This window comes from Myotis yumanensis, unplaced genomic scaffold, assembly GCF_028538775.1.
Source record: "Myotis yumanensis isolate MYYU_CA2020_CCGP unplaced genomic scaffold, mMyoYum1.0.hap1 SCAF_12, whole genome shotgun sequence".
NCBI lineage: Eukaryota > Metazoa > Chordata > Mammalia > Chiroptera > Vespertilionidae > Myotis > Myotis yumanensis.
In genome coordinates, this window is record NW_027223763.1 from 19,316,481 (window position 1) to 19,334,140 (window position 17,660).

A 17,660-nucleotide genomic window follows, 5' to 3' on the forward strand; every position below is an offset into this window, starting at 1 on the left:
CTTATAGTTTCCCTGTACTTAGTTTCTGTCTTTAACTTCTCCCAATTCTTCTAGAGCAAGGAACATTAGAAAATCTCAAAAGGGCTATATTAAATGAGCAAATATAAACTATGGAGTAGAAAAAAGGGAAAAGTTGAGGATGTTTGGCTCTACAGTAAAACTGGTGACACAGTAGCTGGCTAGAAGTAATAAGTCATGGTAATAATGAAGGCTACAAAAAATGGAGAGGTACACCTATACCTCAGAGGTGTTGGTGATGACTGTTTCTTAAGTGGGCACATGAGTGTTTTGTTTTATTATAATTCATACTTTGTATACAGAGAGAGAGAGTCTATATATATAAAAGGCTGATATGCAAAGTGTCCCCTTGGGAGGTCGACTGGGAGACCCGAGCTCAATTGCTCGCTATGACATGCGCTGACCACCAGGGGGCAGTGCAGAACAAAGGAAGGCTCTGGCTGGCAGCTGGAAGGCCCTGATTGGCCCTGATTGCCAGCCATGCCTAGGGCCCTACCTATGCACGAATTTTGTGCACTGGGCCTCTAGTTCAGTGGTTATCAACCTTCCTAATGCCGCAACCCTTTAGTACAGTTCCTCATGTTGTGGTGACCCTCAACCATAAAATTATTTTCGTTGCTACTTCATAACTGTAATTTTGCTACTGTTATGAATCATAAGGTAAATATCTGATATGCAGGATGTATTTTCATTGTTACAAATTGAACATAATTAAAGCATAGTGATTAATCACAAAAACAATATGTAATTATATATGTGTTTTCTGATGGTCTTAGGTGACCCCTGTGAAAGGGTCGTTCGACCCCCAAAAGGGTCACGACCCACAGGTTGAGAACCGCTGCTCTAGTTGTTTAAATAAATGTTTCCTTAAAAAAAAGTGTCCCTGCATTTCCTGGACCCTTTATGTCCATGCGTCTGGCTGTCTGGAATTCCTGCCCCAACCATGGGAGCTCACAGCAGATCTCAGAGTGAGAGGGATGCCCAACCTGGGCCGCCATTGCTGAGAACTTCTGAACATATTTTTCAAAGGATCATTGCTATGGGTAATGCTTTCTATCCTTCTAGGCCAGTGCTTGGCAAACTGCAGCTGGCGAGCCAAATGCGGCTCTGTGGCCCCTTGAGTGTGGCTCTTCCACAAAATACTACGTGCGGGCATGCATGTACAGTGCGATTGAAACTTCGTGGCCCATGCGCAGAAGTTGGTATTTTGTGGAAGAGCCACACTCAAGGGGCCAAAGAGCCGCATGTGGCTGGCAAGCCACAGTTTGCCAACCACTGTTCTAGGCAATAGGCACCTGCAGGCAAGCCTGGTAACCTGACTAGTGGACAGTGTTTTCTGCTTTCCCGGGGGAAATAGATTTTGAGTTCCAAATAGCTCACATAGAAACAGACCTGCTGTTTCAAGTATAGGGGTGTGCCCAACATGTTGGTTCAAATATTAAACCGTAATTCTAGATATAATCTTCTATACAAGCTGGGTGAAGGATTGGGAATCCGGATATCAGTGAAACAAAGGTGCTGAAATTTAGCCCTCAAAGGGCACATTGGGTAAAGGTGTTGAATTGCAGTCATAACATTAGGATCAGATGGACATCTACAGAGGGTGGCTAAATTTATTACATCATTTCAGAAGAATAATTTTAATAACGACTGTGGGAAAATGCCAAAGTCCTTAGGTCCTTCTGGGACACTGCTCCGTTTCCCTCGCCCAGATTTCTAACTACCTACCTGTTCCAAGCTGAGCTCACATACTAGTAGAGTACTTGCAGGTAGTTCTTTGTTTTAACTTAAACAACTTAATATACTTTAAGTATGTGCTGAAAATGTTTAGGTTACAACTTTATTACAGGTGTTTTATTATGCTTTCTAGTACTATTGTATTTACTCACAGTGACCTTAGTCTTTTATTTTAATGTCACAGAAGAATAATGCAAACCTGAAATCATTAAAGCCAGAGAAGTCTGACTCTGAGGTAAGACCTTTTTCTTTGTCATAATCTTACTTCTAACTCCCTCTTACATCGGTAATAACAAAATCATGTGATTAAAATATCTTCTCCATATTTTATAGGAGAAAGCCAAGATTGCAAAGCTTGGACTTAAGCTAGGTTTACTCACCTCTGATGCCAACTGCGAGATCGAGAAGTGGGAGAATCAGGAGAATGAGATTGTTCGATATGGGCGGAACATGTCCAGGATGGCCTATTCTCTATATTTATTTACCCGGTAAACATATTTTGATCTTTTTAAATCAATTTAATATCTCGTGTAGAGAAAAAATGCCATGTGAAATCATTGGTAGGTTAAAGTCAGTTTAGTGTGCATGGTGAAAGCCTATATATGTCCTTCTTGTTTTAAATCAGTGAATGCAACAAGAAGACTTTCAATTAAGACTTAGGTGTAGTAGAGACCCTCTTCTAGGTTTATATCCTATCCTCTTCATAATTTTGCATTCTACTTTTTTAATCCTATACATCAACCCAGCCAGCATCAGTAAGTTTAGAAAACATGCCTTTTAGAGCCATTAGGCCTACCACCTCAATAGAGTGCCAAATCTCTGTGAGTCACTGCTTATTGTATAGCACAGATTTTAATAACTTTGCAATTACCTGACCTACATTCTTCGTCTTGTCCACATCACAAGACTCTTGAGCAAATGCCTGTTGAAGTCAATGTTGATCACATTCCAAATCCTTCCATTATAATAATCTCCCTATATGGTATAATAATGTATATGTATATATGATAGTAATACCATGTTGCTAAATATCAGTTATCTGCTCAATAATCTGTTCTAGAATTTTCTCATGGAATGACTTCAAACTTTTCACTAATTTTCTGAAATCTATCTTTTTTATTTTTGAAAATCTGGAAAATACTTGATCTATCCAATGTTATGGCCCCTCTTTTACTCATTTTGATTTTGAAAATATTGTCAGCAGTGGTTCACACCTGCACGTTGTTTCAGTATTCTGAAATGTAATCCATTTAGTCTGGAATCTTAAGCTTGATTAAAGTAGGTAGGATCTCTACTACTGTGTGGGCACTGGGGCTCAATAAATAGCACCCTTTCCCTACCCAGCTTCTGAACAAAACACAAAAATAAGCAAAAGACTAGGCAGATGGGGGGCAGTAACGTTTGTACTGGTAAAGCTGATATTGGACAATGTAATTTATATCCACAGGCAGGTAGGTTTTTACAAATGATCGCTAGAATTAAGAAATCTTACTCCACGGGGACAGACTGTGTCTCTTAAGAGCCCTGAAAGAGCAGGACTCTCCCCAAGGTAGCTTTACTTTCAAGAGAAAAAGAAAAGAAAGAGCTACCATGTCTAATTTATTTCCAGGAAGTCTGAGAAGATAGATAAATGGCCACCTCTTCAGTGGGATGGGGACGTGAGGGAGGGATGCGTACTAGTGGAAGGAATCTGAGGACTCAGCATTCATTAGGAAGAGCATTCGTGTCCCTTTTGCGTGAGTCTTCTATTCCTTCAAGATAAACCATTCTCCTGGAGGGCGAAGGGAAAATGACAGTTGAGCTATTTTTTCTGTGTTGAGCAGTCATTTGTTAACACCTTCCCATATTTTCCATTATTGGTGACCTTCCTCTTTGGCGGTTTCCTTCCTTTGTTCTTAATTGTTTTAGCAAGCTTCTCCTGGGATTAAGTCTTTCCAGCACCATGACCTTCCTTAGTTCATATCTTTTAAAAATCTGATGAGTCAAGTCTACAAAAGAAAGTAAAATGGAACTCTTTTGTTTTCTCAACAAGAAAATGTGCCCAGATTAACTCTAATAACAAAGATCTTTACTTTTGGCTCGAATCATGCTAGTCATCTCATGGTGATAAAAATCAGGTCTTTTAAAAAAACTTTATTTACTGATAAAAACTGGAGAAATACATTACTAATGAATATAGTCTGACATATAAAATCTGCCCTAATAAAAGTTTCATGAATAGATTTGTTCCTGTTTGTCATTCCCCTTTTATTTCTTGTTTCCTATTTCAGAATGTTTCAGGGCGATATGGTCAGCATTTTTTTGCTTCACAGTCAGAATAGTGGGTTTTGATAAAGGATGACACGCACCCCACAGAGATGGGAAGCATGGGGGGTGGGGCCGGTGTTGCATTATGAGGGGTAGGGAAAAACTCAAGTTCTATGGAATGGGACTTGTTGCTAGAAAGATGGCTATTGGACAGGAACACTGAATCTCAGGACAAGGAAATCTGTTTCTGTGATGGATAACATCTCGTGCTGTTTGGGTGAGCCTTGGTAATAGAATTGTAAAACCTCGAGCTGGCTTAGTTTTCTACCAGCGTATTTAGTAGGCCTGTTTTTTTCTCCAACAGTCTTTCCTGTTTTCCCTTAAGACTGTAGTTTACCAACCTCATCTAGTTGCTTCTTTCAGAGACTTATCTGTTGGACCTCACAGTATCCAGTTTTGTAGTTTTCCTGGATAATTTTATAGCTCTTCCTCAGGCTATTGTTTAATGTTGTCCTAACAGTTTATATAAATTTCTTAATAATTTATATATAAATAATATTTCTTAATAGTTTATATTTTTGCATTTTATGATTTTCAAAAATTTCAGCTTTACCAGTGCATTATACATTTTTTGTTGTTGCTGTTTTTAATCCTTACTGGAGGATATTTTTCCCATTGATTTTTAGAGAGAAGAAGGGAAAGAGGAGGCGAAGGGAAGGAAGGAAAGGAGAGAGAAAGAAAGAAATATCAATGTGAGAGAGACACATCAATTGGTTGCCTCCTGCACTTCCCCCTGCTGGGGCCTGGGATCAAACCTGCAACCCAGATACATGCCCTTGACAGGGAATTGAACCCGTGACCCTTTGGTGCCCGGGCTGACACTCTAACCACTGAACACACTGACCATTGCAGTGTGTTATAGTCTTTAAAGTGGTTCCTGCTTCATAATTTCATTTGATTCTCACAACAGTTTGTCTGAGAACAGGAAAAATTTGCTCCTATGTCACAGTTGTTAGGAGGCAGAACTGGTTGCTACTAGACTTCAGATCTCCTGACTCATCCCTTGTGAGTCCAGATTCATGCATTGTGTTGCTCTTTGTGGTGATTCACTGTTCATTTTTAGGGTCTAATTCTTCTTGGTGGTTTTCAATCTGATACTCTCTAACCTTCTGATGAGAGAGGTACACAAATATTATTATGATTATTTTACACACTCAGAATTGAAACTTAAATAACATACCTCATCAAAGACAACTGAACTCCTCCCTGCATTGAAAGTGGAATGAGAAATGAGAAAAATAGGAAAAATAAAACTTTAATATAACTTGTGAGATTTAAATTTCTTTACATTGTAAAATTAAGATGTTTAATGTTTATTTAAAATTTTAAAAAGTGTCCAAGAAATAATAATTAAAGTTGCTTTAAGAATAAAATCATAATATTATGAATCTATTCCACAGTCTTCAAAATTTGGGATCTCTTAATATACAAAATGCTTTATAACTTTAATATTGCAAAACTAATTCCCAGGCAATAACTTTTTCTTACTTTCTTATTAATTCATTTCTTTCAGGGGAGAGGGGCCACTGAAAACTTCCCAGGATTTAATTCATCAATTAGAGGTAAGTTTTATTTCCATGTTTTGCTGCTACTTCAGTTCTGGGCTAAATTCTCCTCGCTTAGGTAAATGCTTTAGAATGACAGCAGATGACAAGATTCCTTCTTATCTTCCCGACTCTCCTGTCAGTCTGCTCGCCCCTCCAGAACCAAGAGCATTCTTGCATCTGTCACTTTAATCACCTGTATACCATTGTCTTTGGCATTCCCATACTTCCACCTGGGCCTCTCGAGGAAAGGGAGGTGCAGCTTGAGAGGATATTTGTCAGCTGAGTCAGAAGAATTTTAGAAATATTTCTCTGGATTTTTCTGTAAAGTTGACTATAAATGAGCTTTTTCTCTTGAAACAGTTGGAATAAATTCTAGATTCATTCCAAATCATAGCACAGCATAGTGGGTATTTCCCTGCAGAAGAGCCACTACTCGCCTTCTTTTTGTGTGAGCTCGTTCATGACACTGATGCCTGCTGAATTGCCTACAAATTAATGAACATAAACTGCTCATCGAATATTTATGGAGTTTATACCATGTGTCAGACCCTGGACACATGGGTCAGACTCTATGGACAAAAGTGAACAAAACAAAGCCCCTGTTCCCATGGGGCTTCCATTCTAATGGAAGGAGGTCGACAGTAACGAGTATATAACGCCCATGTGTAAGGACTTAGAGATGAAAGTGTTCAGGAGAAGAACAGAGAGGGGATAGAGGGGCCATCAGAAAAGACCTCTCGAAGGAGGTAACATCTGCATAGAGATATTAATTGAGAAAGTGAGCTGGATGGATATCTTGGGATTGACTATTTCAGGCAGACAGAACAAGTCTAAAGGCCCGGAGGTATGAAACTAGGCTGGGGAATCTGAGGAACAATAAGGAGGCAAGTGTAGATGCCAGGGAGTGAGCCGGAAAGAAAGTGGTAACATCTGACATCTCTGTAGCCACGGAAGAAACTTTTTCCCCCCAAGTGTGGAGGAAAACTCATTGGGGGTTTTGAGGAGAAGTAGCATGATCTGACTATATCTTAAAGCTTTTTTGGCTTGATCAAGAGGGTAAATGGTAGTGCTATTTGCTGAGATAGGGGACACCAAGGGACTACACCAGATCTACAGGGTGGAAATGGAGCATTATTTTGCTGAAGACTGTTATCAGGGTAGTTCAGGAATGGAGAGAGAGGCTTGGAAGTCATCAGCTTTATGGTGGTTTTAAAACTGTGACACGCTATGAGACAGATGTGGATCTTGCCCTCAAGGGGTTTACAGGCTACAAGGGAAGAAGAGATATGTAAAATAGAAAGTGTTCATGTAGAATGAGGAGGAATATATGAGTGAGTCAATCCATTGGGTTAGAAGCTCGGTATAAAACTCATTGGTTTTCCTTTTAAAGGGTAGGGAAGGATGCAAAGGATGATTTGATCTTGAGATCAGTTTATCTATGACAGGAAGGTATTAAGGCTAATGGACAGAGGAGTGAAGTTATCCCTAGAATTATTGCCTCCTTCTTCATTTATGGTAATTTATGACCAAAACCTGTTTTTTAATTCACAAATCATTCTCAGATTGCCCTGTTCACTTCATTCTTACTGCTGTCACTTAAAGTTAAGTCTTCATTTTTTAAAAAAAATATATTTTTCATTGATTTTTTACAGAGAGGAAGGGAGAGAGATAGAGAGTCAGAAACATCGATGAGAGAGAAACATCGACCAGCCGCCTCCTGCACATCTCCCACTGGGGATGTGCCCTCAACCAAGGCACATGCCCTTGACCGGAATCAAACCTGGGACCCTTCAGTCCGCAGGCTGACGCTCTATCCACTGAGCCAAACCGGTTTCGGCAAGTCTTCATTTTTTTACTCCCCTGGTATCTTTCACTTATACTGAATATTCTTATCAGTCCAACTCATTTGTCATTGTTTTTTTCCCATCATCCTGTTCCCCTACTGCAGTGGTTCTCAACCTTCCTAATGCCGCGACCCTTTAATACAGTTCCTCATGTTGTGGTGACCCCCAATTTCATTGTTACAAATTGAACATAATTCAAGCATAGTGATTAATCACAAAAACAATATGTAATTATATATGTGTTTTCCGATGGTCTTAGGCGACCCCTGTGAAAGGGTCGTTCGACCCCCAAAGGGGTCAGGACCCACAGGTTGAGAACCACTGCCCTACTGGGTTGTGAAATGTGTGGTGAATAGGCAAAAACCAATCTGAATTGGTCCTCTCGAGTGGCTGGCTAAAGAACGTGTGTGTGCCCGACCGGCTTGGCTCAGTGGATAGAGCGTCAGCCTGAGGACTCAAGGGTCCCAGGTTCGATTCCAGTCAGGGGCATGTACGTTGGTTGCGGGCACATCCCCAGTGGGGGGTGTGCAGGAGGCAGCTGATCGATGTTTCTCTCTCATCTGTGTTTCTAACTCTCTCTCCCACTCCCTTCCTCTCTGTAAAAAATCAATAAAATATATATATATATATATATAAAAAAAAGAACGTGTGTGGGTGAAAAACTTTATCTTGCTTAGCTGGAAGTAGGGATGTTCTAAGCCTTTTCGGCTCATGTTCTAAAATCTGTCACCCTTTTATAATGGGGGGTATTACAAGATGAGCTTTGGATCCCTCCAGAAGCTCAGACACAGTTTGTATGGCTAAGTATCATAGGTCCATGGACCCTCAAGTACTTGGAGGCGTCCAGGTGTAGAGGAGCTTCCTTAGGGATGGATGCTGCAGCAGGTCGGGGAAGCCGCCTTCTGAATACCATTAAAACCTTGTGGTTTCCTGGGTGCAGCAGAAAATGTAGGTGCACCGTGACAGGCCTTTTATGAGCATTTTTCCTTCCAACTATCCAGAAGACATACATCGAAAGTAGTGATATTTCTTTCTTCCCACCAGGTTTTCGCTGAAGAGGGCTTAAAGGTTGCTTCAAGTGCACAAGCTTTCTCAAAACAGGTAACGCAGGCCCACCTGCCTGGTGTTGGAGGTGATGTCATGAATGCCCACTTTGGGGTATATTATTAAGGTGTAAAGGTATTTAAGATTGGAAGATAGAGTTTGCTGGAGTTGTTATAACTTCCCAAATTACATTTCAGCTGAAAGATGACGACAAGCTTATGCTTCTCCTGGAAATAAACAAGCTAATCCCTCTATGCCACCAGCTCCAGACAATAACTAAGACACCTATGCAGAATCAAGGGCTTCTAAAGGTAAAAGTGAGGGTGGGTTATCCAGGTAGGCACTTGAAACTTTGACACTTCTTTAGCAGATTAGCCTCCAGCCCCCTTTTCTTCAAATAAAGAGCTAATAACCACAGAAGAGCAATTTATTTCCATTTTTCTTGGTATGAATTCCAGTCACCTATTATCTGCAGTTATAAGTGACCCCAGGAAGCAGTAGGTTCACCAAATAAATTGGCTTTTTGACATGATTAATTCCATAGCATTAAGTCACTTCCCTTAAATCCTAATGTCAGCACATATCTAAGGCACAGACTCCTGAGTAGGGGCTCCATTCATAGGAAATTAATTGGAGGGCCACAAAGCAGGGTGCCGGAGGAGTTGCAAAGTAGGGGGTTCACTGCCACTATTTGAAATGCTTAGAGGAGCCCCAAAACAGCCTAAAGTAGAACGGGTTGATTTTCCATCCATTCTTGGGGATTCATGAACTGGGCACGAGAACCAGCAACAATCCTTGCATCTGTGTCCTAGGGCCTCAGGTTATCAAGAACCCTTAGAGTCCATAATGGAGAAACGTTATCATTGAAAAGTAAATGGTGATGAAGTCTTCTGAAGTACCCCTTGTAAAGGAGTTTGATTTGCTCACCTTTTGTCACTATAGGTCGATAAATGTATTACAAAGACAAGATCCATGATGGCTATTTTGGTCCAGCTTCTCTCACTTTGCTTTAAACTACTGAAGAAGGTGAGCTAGTTTTCTATCTTCCACTCACATTTTAAAAACGAGTTTAAAGGACAATGCAAAAGAAAATAGTTATTTAATTTTTATAAATTTTATTTTGAGAGTAAAGAAGAAATTAACTATGTTAACTCTTTCCAGCTTCAGATGGAAAACAACAGATGGGTCTCAGTCACGAATAAAGACTCTGTGGATGGTAAAACTTGAGAAGTTTTTGAGAGCAGATCCCGGGAACACCATATGGCAAAGCTGACATTTTTGAAAGCAAATGATCCTTTATATTTCTTGAAATTCAGTCATTTTATAAAGAAAATAACATTGAAGTACTGCTTTATTTTCTGATCATGAAACCGATTGTGGCTTTTGGACAATTAAAGTGCTGTGGTAGTTGCTAGAATTCTAATTGCAGTGTGATTTTAAAATGAGACATTGCCACCAATATTCTTTAAAATCAAGCCAAATATCCCAGCTGTCTTAATGACGGTTTAATCCAAAGAAGCTATTTTGAATATGTGCTCACCTTTGGCATATTTTACCTTCCTGTTTTCCGGTTGTTATTTAAGCTTATCATCTAGAACACTAACAAGCAGGAAATACACGGTAGTCTGGTTGAAAGCAGTTTTTCTTAAGCCCGTGGACTCTTCTTTAATCCCTCTGTCCACCAAGTATGAGTGGGCCTCTTGGCCACCCGCTGTCACAGATCATCCATGCGAGGAGCACACATTTGTTTTCTAACGAGCATTTCACAGGCCAAGGCCATCTGTTGTGATGCATATCCCTCCCCCACCCCCAAAGCTGGGTCATGGAGCTCACGCCATGGAATCCTGGGGGAACTCACAGAAGGTTTTTAGTTCTAGTTGTAGCCGAGCAGCCTGTCTACCCTGAACACTAGCTGGAATCCTAAACCTATTGTGCTGGCTTTAAAAAAGTTTTTAAACTGTCTTCAGTAGTGACCGATGGAATGGAAGATGGAAGACAGAGAATGATAGAACTAAGAAGCTGTTTCAAATAAATTCTGAATCATACTTTTATATATGTGCCTTTGGAATGTTCATTGTAAAACAAATAAACATCTTTATTCTTTTTAATTTCGGGGTTTAGAGCTTTTCTTGTTTTTGTGGGGTGGGATTTGATGGAAGGGTCTGGTTTATAGGTCTTGCCTACCTGATATAGTGCCATTAGCTTTGGTTTGGACTTGTGATAGTGCTTGTATCCCAATGCTTTGAAATCTTAACAGAACATGTCAGTTGCCAATTGCCTATAGTTTTATATAAGCTTGTCTGATGATTCTTATCTGGGTTAGCCATCATAATAGTCACAAGATTCCAAAGACCCACAGTACCACCAATTAGGAAGTCAGTATTTTATTGAAGGAAACTTTAATTATATGGGCCTTTTCATGAAGCGTGGTTTTTATTCCCTGAAACCAAAATATTTTAAAATTACCATAGAAATAATGGTGAATGAGAGGTAGTTATATGTAAAGTAGATATAATTTTTTTTTACTATCATTGTGCTGCCCAAACTGGGGGCCTGCTGGTTTGTGATACATTCTCAGTGCACAGCACTGTCAGCGTAGATGCTTGCAGAGTTACTACCTGGATCATGTCTGGTGGGTATACCTGGGGACAGTCATGCTGGCACTTAAGTTACAAGAAGTTTTTCTCGTGAGTCAAAAATAATTTTTAAATTTTATTTACAAAATACGTTTACAGACCTGAAATGAGAATATTCTCTTATTTAAGTTCAAGGGGGGGTGGAGAAGGGATGATTTATGACTTCTACAGCATAAGATGGGGAACCAAAGGAATTTACATGTCAATTGATTTCTTTTGTACTAAACTATTGTTTGAATTTAAAAACAAATATTTAAACATACATGTTTCAGCCCTTAAAAAAATAACAATTTTAAAGTCTTTTATTTAAAATTCAGTATGAATAAGTATACAATCTTAAAACATGAATTCAGTTTTGTTTTCTAGTTCAAATGATGTGAAAGCTTTTGTTCTATTCAAAGGCCTCTGTCTTTGAATTACGGTAACTTCTTTCTTGTTACCCTGTAGGTAGTGTGAGACTCTTACAGAGTGACTATAATGTATGTACTGTATTATAATGCTTCCATAAATTAGGAAAGCCCTTTGCATTTTTCAAAGCCTTTTCATGTTGTCCCTCATAGAAGAAGCCACAGCGTTAGAGTTCTCCTTTGTCTCAGAGAGGAAGGCCATCCTGCGGCATAAGGACTAGAGAAGGTACATCTACACACACAGCCTCTTCCTACAGCCTGCAAAGGACTTGGGGCAGAAGGGGTGGGGCCAGACTTTTTGGTAGTGTCACACTGAAGCACACTGGGTAAGAGAGGTCAGCTGTTGTTTCCTTTACCGTCAAACTGATGGAAGTATGAGCAAAAACAATTAACTATGCCATAACATTTAAACAGAAGTATGTCAAAATGTAGTATTTACTAATGAGTTATAGGATGGGTAGATTATTTTTACTTGCTACTTTAAAACTTGTGTCTTTTCCAAATTTCCCCCAAAATGCTCTGCTTGTTTTTAATTAGAAATGTTGTTAGTCAGTTTTTAGAAAGAGAAAAGCAAAAGAGGAGCAGGCTAGGTCCATGGCAGGGCAGATCTGAGAAGCTAAAGACAAATGGGAACCAAGGCTTGTCTTGCAAGAGAAAGGGGGAAAAAAACACAGGCTTCCCTGCAGAAGGCTGGCTGCAGAGTATGCTTCTGCCATACGGTGGTACTTCTTCAGTGCACGGATCGAGTGCCGCACTGCTTTTTATGCCATCTTAGTCCTCACGATGTGGCTGTTGTGGCATTACTGCGTTTTACCACAACTTCTTCATATTGTTTTTGTGTCAGTAACCCTTCTGTTATGCTTTTACTTTCTTCAAATTTGGGCAACACAACTGCAATGTAACCTTCAGTGGATGGCTAGAAAGGAAACAGAACATTTAGTTCTGTCATATGACAAAAATCAGACGAAAAGTATGTGGATGGAATCATACTTCTCCCCCACCCCCTTTACCTTCTCTTGAAGAATAGAAGGCTTATGGAGAATATTTTCATTCACTTCCATCAGCCGTCCTCTAACACAGCTATTGAAAAAAAGAACTGTTTTGAAGAAAAATATTATCTCCTTTTTATCTCCTAAATTGTGGTTAAAAAGTAACTCACCTAGATATAGTATATTCTTCCCCATCTGAGCAGTAAATCTTACACAGAGGTGCAAGTTCTGTTAGAAACTGTGCTCCCTGAAAAATGAAAGGAAGTAATTAATACACATTTTCGCTTTCCTTTGAGAGGTAGCCCTCAGTGTCATCATAGGATATATTCATGGAATTAGTGTTTTAAAAACCATTTATTCAAACATTTATATAAGTGCCTGCTATGGGCCAGGTACCAACCTAGGTTCTAGGGGAAAAAGCAAACTAAGACACATGTGATAATAGGTAGTTTAAAGATTAAGAATATATGTTATGAACTTCAAATGAGAAAGCTGCATATAGCTAAGTATAAAGATTTCAACAGTGTAGGAAAGTCCATCAATAAGCAATAATAGAAAACTCAACATGAGAGTGTGACACCAATATTGTACAAAGTTAACTTCATTAAGATTCCGACCTTCTGTAAGACGGTTTGAAAAAGGGATGTTTTTCTACTTAACAAGTAATGAACTTGGAGGAAAATTTGGAAACATAAGTTGTAAGTAGCAAATAAGAATCATTTACCCATTATCCTATAACCCAGAAGTAAATACCACATTTTAAAAAATATATATTTTTATTGATTTCAGCGAGAAAGGGAGAGGGAGAGAGAGACAGAAACATCAATGATAAGAGAGACTCATTGATCGGCTGCTTACTGCACGCCCCCTACTGAGATGGAGCATGCAAAAGGGAATCGAACCTGCGACCCTTCAGTCCACAGGCCAATGCTCTATCCACTGAGCCAAATTGGCTAGGGCAATACCACATTTTGACATATCTGTTAGAATGCTAAGGCACGTTATTGTTTCATGTGCTCCACACTCTATGGATATATCTGGGGAGTTTCTGACAAAAATCTACAAGGAGGCTCATGGGAACTGAGGCAGGCATGTCTCGTGTTGCTCTTCCCCACCGCCCCCCTCCAGGAATTTTCCCTGGAGTGAACATAGGCATTTGAGGTCAAGATGCTCTGCCTTATGATCTTACCCCTCAACACATTATCATACAACAGTCAGATGCACCACATTGGCTTCACTCCTCTGCATGTGGATACTGTACTTCATTTCAAAATACTAGTCCGTGGGACTCCCCGCCTTTAGGAGGAAGGTGTGGGTACTCATCCCAGAGGATTTGTCTACCATTGGGACTATGTCAAAAGAGCAGAAGTGTTTTGACTCCTTTTTATCACCTCCCTTGGAAGACCAAATGACTGGCAGTGCTGAGATCGAATCAAAACTTATCTGTAATGGCTTCTATTTGCAGGTCTCTCTCTGTTCCTCAGTAGTAACAACAGTGTTACTATTTTGGATAAAGATTTATCACAGGACTTTCACAAGCACTAAGTGTTTTTACTTGTAATTTGCAGACTTTGTCTTTTAAGAATGGTCCATGCTTTTCTAAGTCCATGTTTCCTGAGTGAGGAAAAAATCAATACTCATAAACCACGTTGTTAGAGGATTTCAGGCCAACAAAGGGGAGTATAGACAAGGGTCTTCTAGAACAGTGAGGGTTGTTGGCAGAAATTGTTAGTATGCACTCAGCACATGAAAGACCAAAATCAATCATCCTCTGTGACAGATACACTAAAAGTGATCCTCTCCTTTAATGTGTTCATCCTGCCTAGGGTTGTAGAGGGTGGTGATAGCATTGTGTACAACTGAGCATTAGGTGGAAGTAGAGGGTGTGGTTATATGTGTATGAAATTGGCAATGGAAAATGCTAATGAGCAAATACTGTATATTTTTTAAGATTTTTTTTTCACACCCCAGGAAATGTTTTGTTTGTTTGTTTTTTTAATTTACTTGTGGAAATATATAGTAGAGTTGGTCACCTAAATTTTACAGAACTCAAAATACTGGTTTAACAAAACTGGAAGGGACAAAATATCATATCTTAGTGGTATTCAAGAAGTCCTTTCAAAGTCCCACCTTCCTCTTCATCCTGGGGATGATGGGTGGTGATATAGAACCTGAAATGACAGATCCTATACCTTCTGAAATACCTCATTTTTTTGGTCTGAGAATTTCTCTAGGGTCAATGTTTTCTTAAGATCAGCATCTCAAACTGCCAGAGAAGGATGCTGAGCATACATCACTGGATTCTAAGACTGAGTGGACCTATCTTTACTATGATGTAGAGCAGCGGTTCTCAACCTGTGGGTCGCGACGCCTTTGGCAGTCGAATGACCCTTTCACAGGGGTCACCTAAGACCATCCTGCATATCAGATATTTACATTACGATTCATAACAGTAGCAACATTACAGTTATGAAGTAGCAACAAAAATAATTTTATGGTTGCGGGTCACCACAACATGAGAAACTGTATTTAAAGGTACAGAAAGTTGAGAACCACTGATGTAGAGGATTTAAGTAGAGAATTATAGGAACATACCCGTTTAAACTTCCCAGAGACCTTGTTCTCAAGTCTGCTACAGTTGGTACTGATTTGATAGGAAATGCTTTTAATTGTTTTTCCACTTTGAAGAACTGGATGAGATTCTGCCAATGTGATGACACATATTCTACAAGGAGCAAAAATTGGTCCTGTATTACTGCTTGGTATAATTTTTCCTCACATAGCACAGTATTCCTCCTGACAAAAGAATATCTGAACTGACATTTGTTTAGTCAAACTATCATTTTCCTCTGGTTACTGTAGAAGGGAATGCAATAATAAAATAGGAGACAATGGGATTTTGTATACTTCCCAGAGAAGAGAAGAGTACCAGGTCTTCAGGTAGCACTGAGGTAGAAGAAGAGAGTAGTCAGGAATGCCCATATATACAGGACACCACCTAGACCTCCACCCTAGCCTTCTCTATGGGCTCTGGCAATTCAATGGTTAAGCAAAGGCTGGTTACTTCAGGCAGTAGTAGCTGACTGAGGGCATGGTGGTCCATTTGGATGTTTGGATAATCACATTTGTTTAACATGAGTAGGCACTGAAAGGCTCATTCTTGTCAATCTAACTCCTATCATAAATAATACTATTTCAACACGGTGAAAAATAATCATTTATTGAACATTAGTTCAATCCAACACCATACCAGGCTACTATACCAGAAAAAAATTTTTTTTAATTTAAAATTCCCAATTTGCTTACCGGTTAGAGTGCTGTAGTATACAGTGGTCCTCACAGGGTTTTCCTTTGACATCTAGAAGAATGAACAGGTCAGGAGGTTGTGGAGTCAATATTTACTACTTACTGTATAGCACTTTCTTTGGTTCATAGAGATAATAAATTATGAAGATTGTACACATTCCAATCACTTGTATCCTTTCATTACTCGAAAAGATATACCTAAAAGGCTTGCTATAAAGTAAAGAGATGTGGCCCGGATGGAATCATTCATTCATCATTAAAGTGATTACCCTTAGCTCCATCTTGCTTTAAAATAAGTACACATTATTTCTATTAGAAAAATGCAACTAGCAATGCATTCTTTATATAATACAGTGTGTATGTTTTAGAGGGACCAACTCCTGGTTTGCCTAGGACTGTCCTGATGTTAACGCTGAATGTCTCGGATTCCGGAAAAACCTTCAGTCATTGGTAAACAAGGAGTTAGTCATCCAAAATGTGGCTAATAATACCTATGCTACAATATTTTTAAAAATGAGTACACCTGTTATCCCTGAATGCAATGGAGCAAGTATGGGGTTAGAAGAAGGTCCCCAGCGATGTTTCCACCACTGATATTCACTGCCTACACAAACAACGGAACACCCAATTATTAAGTGGCCGATGTATGGAATACCAGCGGCTTCTCTTTCAGTAACACTGTTGGATTCTGGCTTGCTATCCCTTCCCCCACAGGCCTGATCTAAACTCTAAGGGACCTCAGGAGACTTGCACCCAGGGGAGCAATGGGCAGTGGCAGCTCATCCCCAGCTAACCCCTGGACCTGCTCCCAAGGCCCTCGTTTCTCTGGTCTAGTGTGCTGACAGCACACACCTAGGCTCACTTCTCTCCGGTAAGGTTTCTAGGGAGTCAAAGCAGCCCCGCCTATTCTCTCTCCTGTTGCTTTTATCCTAAACCCTTCCTTGTTTCCCTGTCCCCAACTTTAATAAACCTACTCTAAAAAAAAAAAAAAGAGAGAGACCAATACACAAAAGCACACACAAGATGTTAGATTCTGTTTTCTAAATGCCTCTAGTCTGACCCACCTTCTCCCCATCTCTACAGTCTCTACCTCAGTTCCGACCAGATCATGTAAGTCATTTTCTGCATGGCCACTCCCTACAGGATTTGCAAAGCCCTTGGGCACTCCAGGAGACTGCCATCCAGCCCCTGCCTACCTGGGCGCCTCACCTTAAACCATCTTCCCGCCAGCAACCCACCCAGGAATTCGCGCAGCGCTCGCCAGCCCTAGAATGCGCTCTGCTGGCATTTTAGCCTTTGCAAATACCCATTCCCTTCTGTTTTAAAAAAAGCAATACACAAACACACACAAAATTGTTACATTCCTTCCATCGTGGGGCAGAAGCGCCGGAGAGAGCGCGCGTGGTTCTGATGTGTCACCGTCGTCCCTGCTGCATCAGGCCAATATGGCCCCGTAGAGACCTACATTATTCCCCACTTACCCGCTTTGTACCAGCGAGTGAAGTAACGATCCACAAGTGACGGCGCCGCGGACTCCACGGCCACCGGCTCGGTAGCCATGGCGACCTCGGGCGCCGCTCCCTCCGCCCTCGGAGACCCGAGCGCTTCCTCCATGTTGGCCCGGAGGAGGCGGTTCTTCCGGCGCGCGGCCTGCGGCGTGCGCATGCGCACTGCAATACTGGCCCTGCAGGCTCCGCCCACCGACGCCAGCCATTGGGCTTGGGGTTGACGTCAACGTGGGGATCAACTACAATAGCATTTCTCCGTCTTTCTGGGGCCGCCTGCGGAAAAAGCCGGTCACGCCCCTTCGGCCGAGTGACGTCTT

At 40.5% G+C, this 17,660-nt stretch overlaps 2 protein-coding genes across 4 annotated transcripts in view; one reads left to right on the forward strand and one right to left on the reverse strand.

Annotated features, from left to right (window-relative positions):
* CTNNAL1 (catenin alpha like 1) overlaps nt 1-11,761 on the forward strand; it is a 55,543-nt gene extending 43,782 nt beyond the window's left edge. The window contains exons 13-20 of one of the 2 annotated variants that reach the window (XM_070430955.1): nt 1,940-1,990; nt 2,089-2,243; nt 5,576-5,624; nt 8,498-8,554; nt 8,695-8,808; nt 9,440-9,523; nt 9,659-9,713; nt 11,697-11,761. In XM_070430955.1, the coding sequence (XP_070287056.1) occupies nt 1,940-1,990; nt 2,089-2,243; nt 5,576-5,624; nt 8,498-8,554; nt 8,695-8,808; nt 9,440-9,523; nt 9,659-9,713; nt 11,697-11,761 (630 nt within the window). Of the gene's footprint in view, nt 1-1,939; nt 1,991-2,088; nt 2,244-5,575; nt 5,625-8,497; nt 8,555-8,694; nt 8,809-9,439; nt 9,524-9,658; nt 10,606-11,696 lie in introns of those variants that run through there. The other variant, XM_070430953.1, reaches the window with a different exon arrangement.
* ABITRAM (actin binding transcription modulator) lies at nt 9,632-17,466 on the reverse strand. Of its 2 annotated transcripts, none has more exons than XM_070430957.1 (6): nt 17,317-17,466; nt 15,836-15,887; nt 15,125-15,254; nt 12,700-12,776; nt 12,551-12,611; nt 9,632-12,456 (listed from the first exon to the last, which is right to left on the reverse strand). In XM_070430957.1, exons 1-6 carry the CDS (start codon nt 17,447-17,449, stop codon nt 12,319-12,321), a joined length of 591 nt encoding a protein of 196 aa, XP_070287058.1. In that variant the 5' UTR covers nt 17,450-17,466; the 3' UTR covers nt 9,632-12,318. The 2 variants fall into 2 exon arrangements, with proteins under 2 accessions (XP_070287058.1, XP_070287057.1); XM_070430956.1 differs by having other exon boundaries at nt 9,633-12,456; nt 12,551-12,620.
* Between the last annotated feature and the right edge of the window lie 194 nt (nt 17,467-17,660).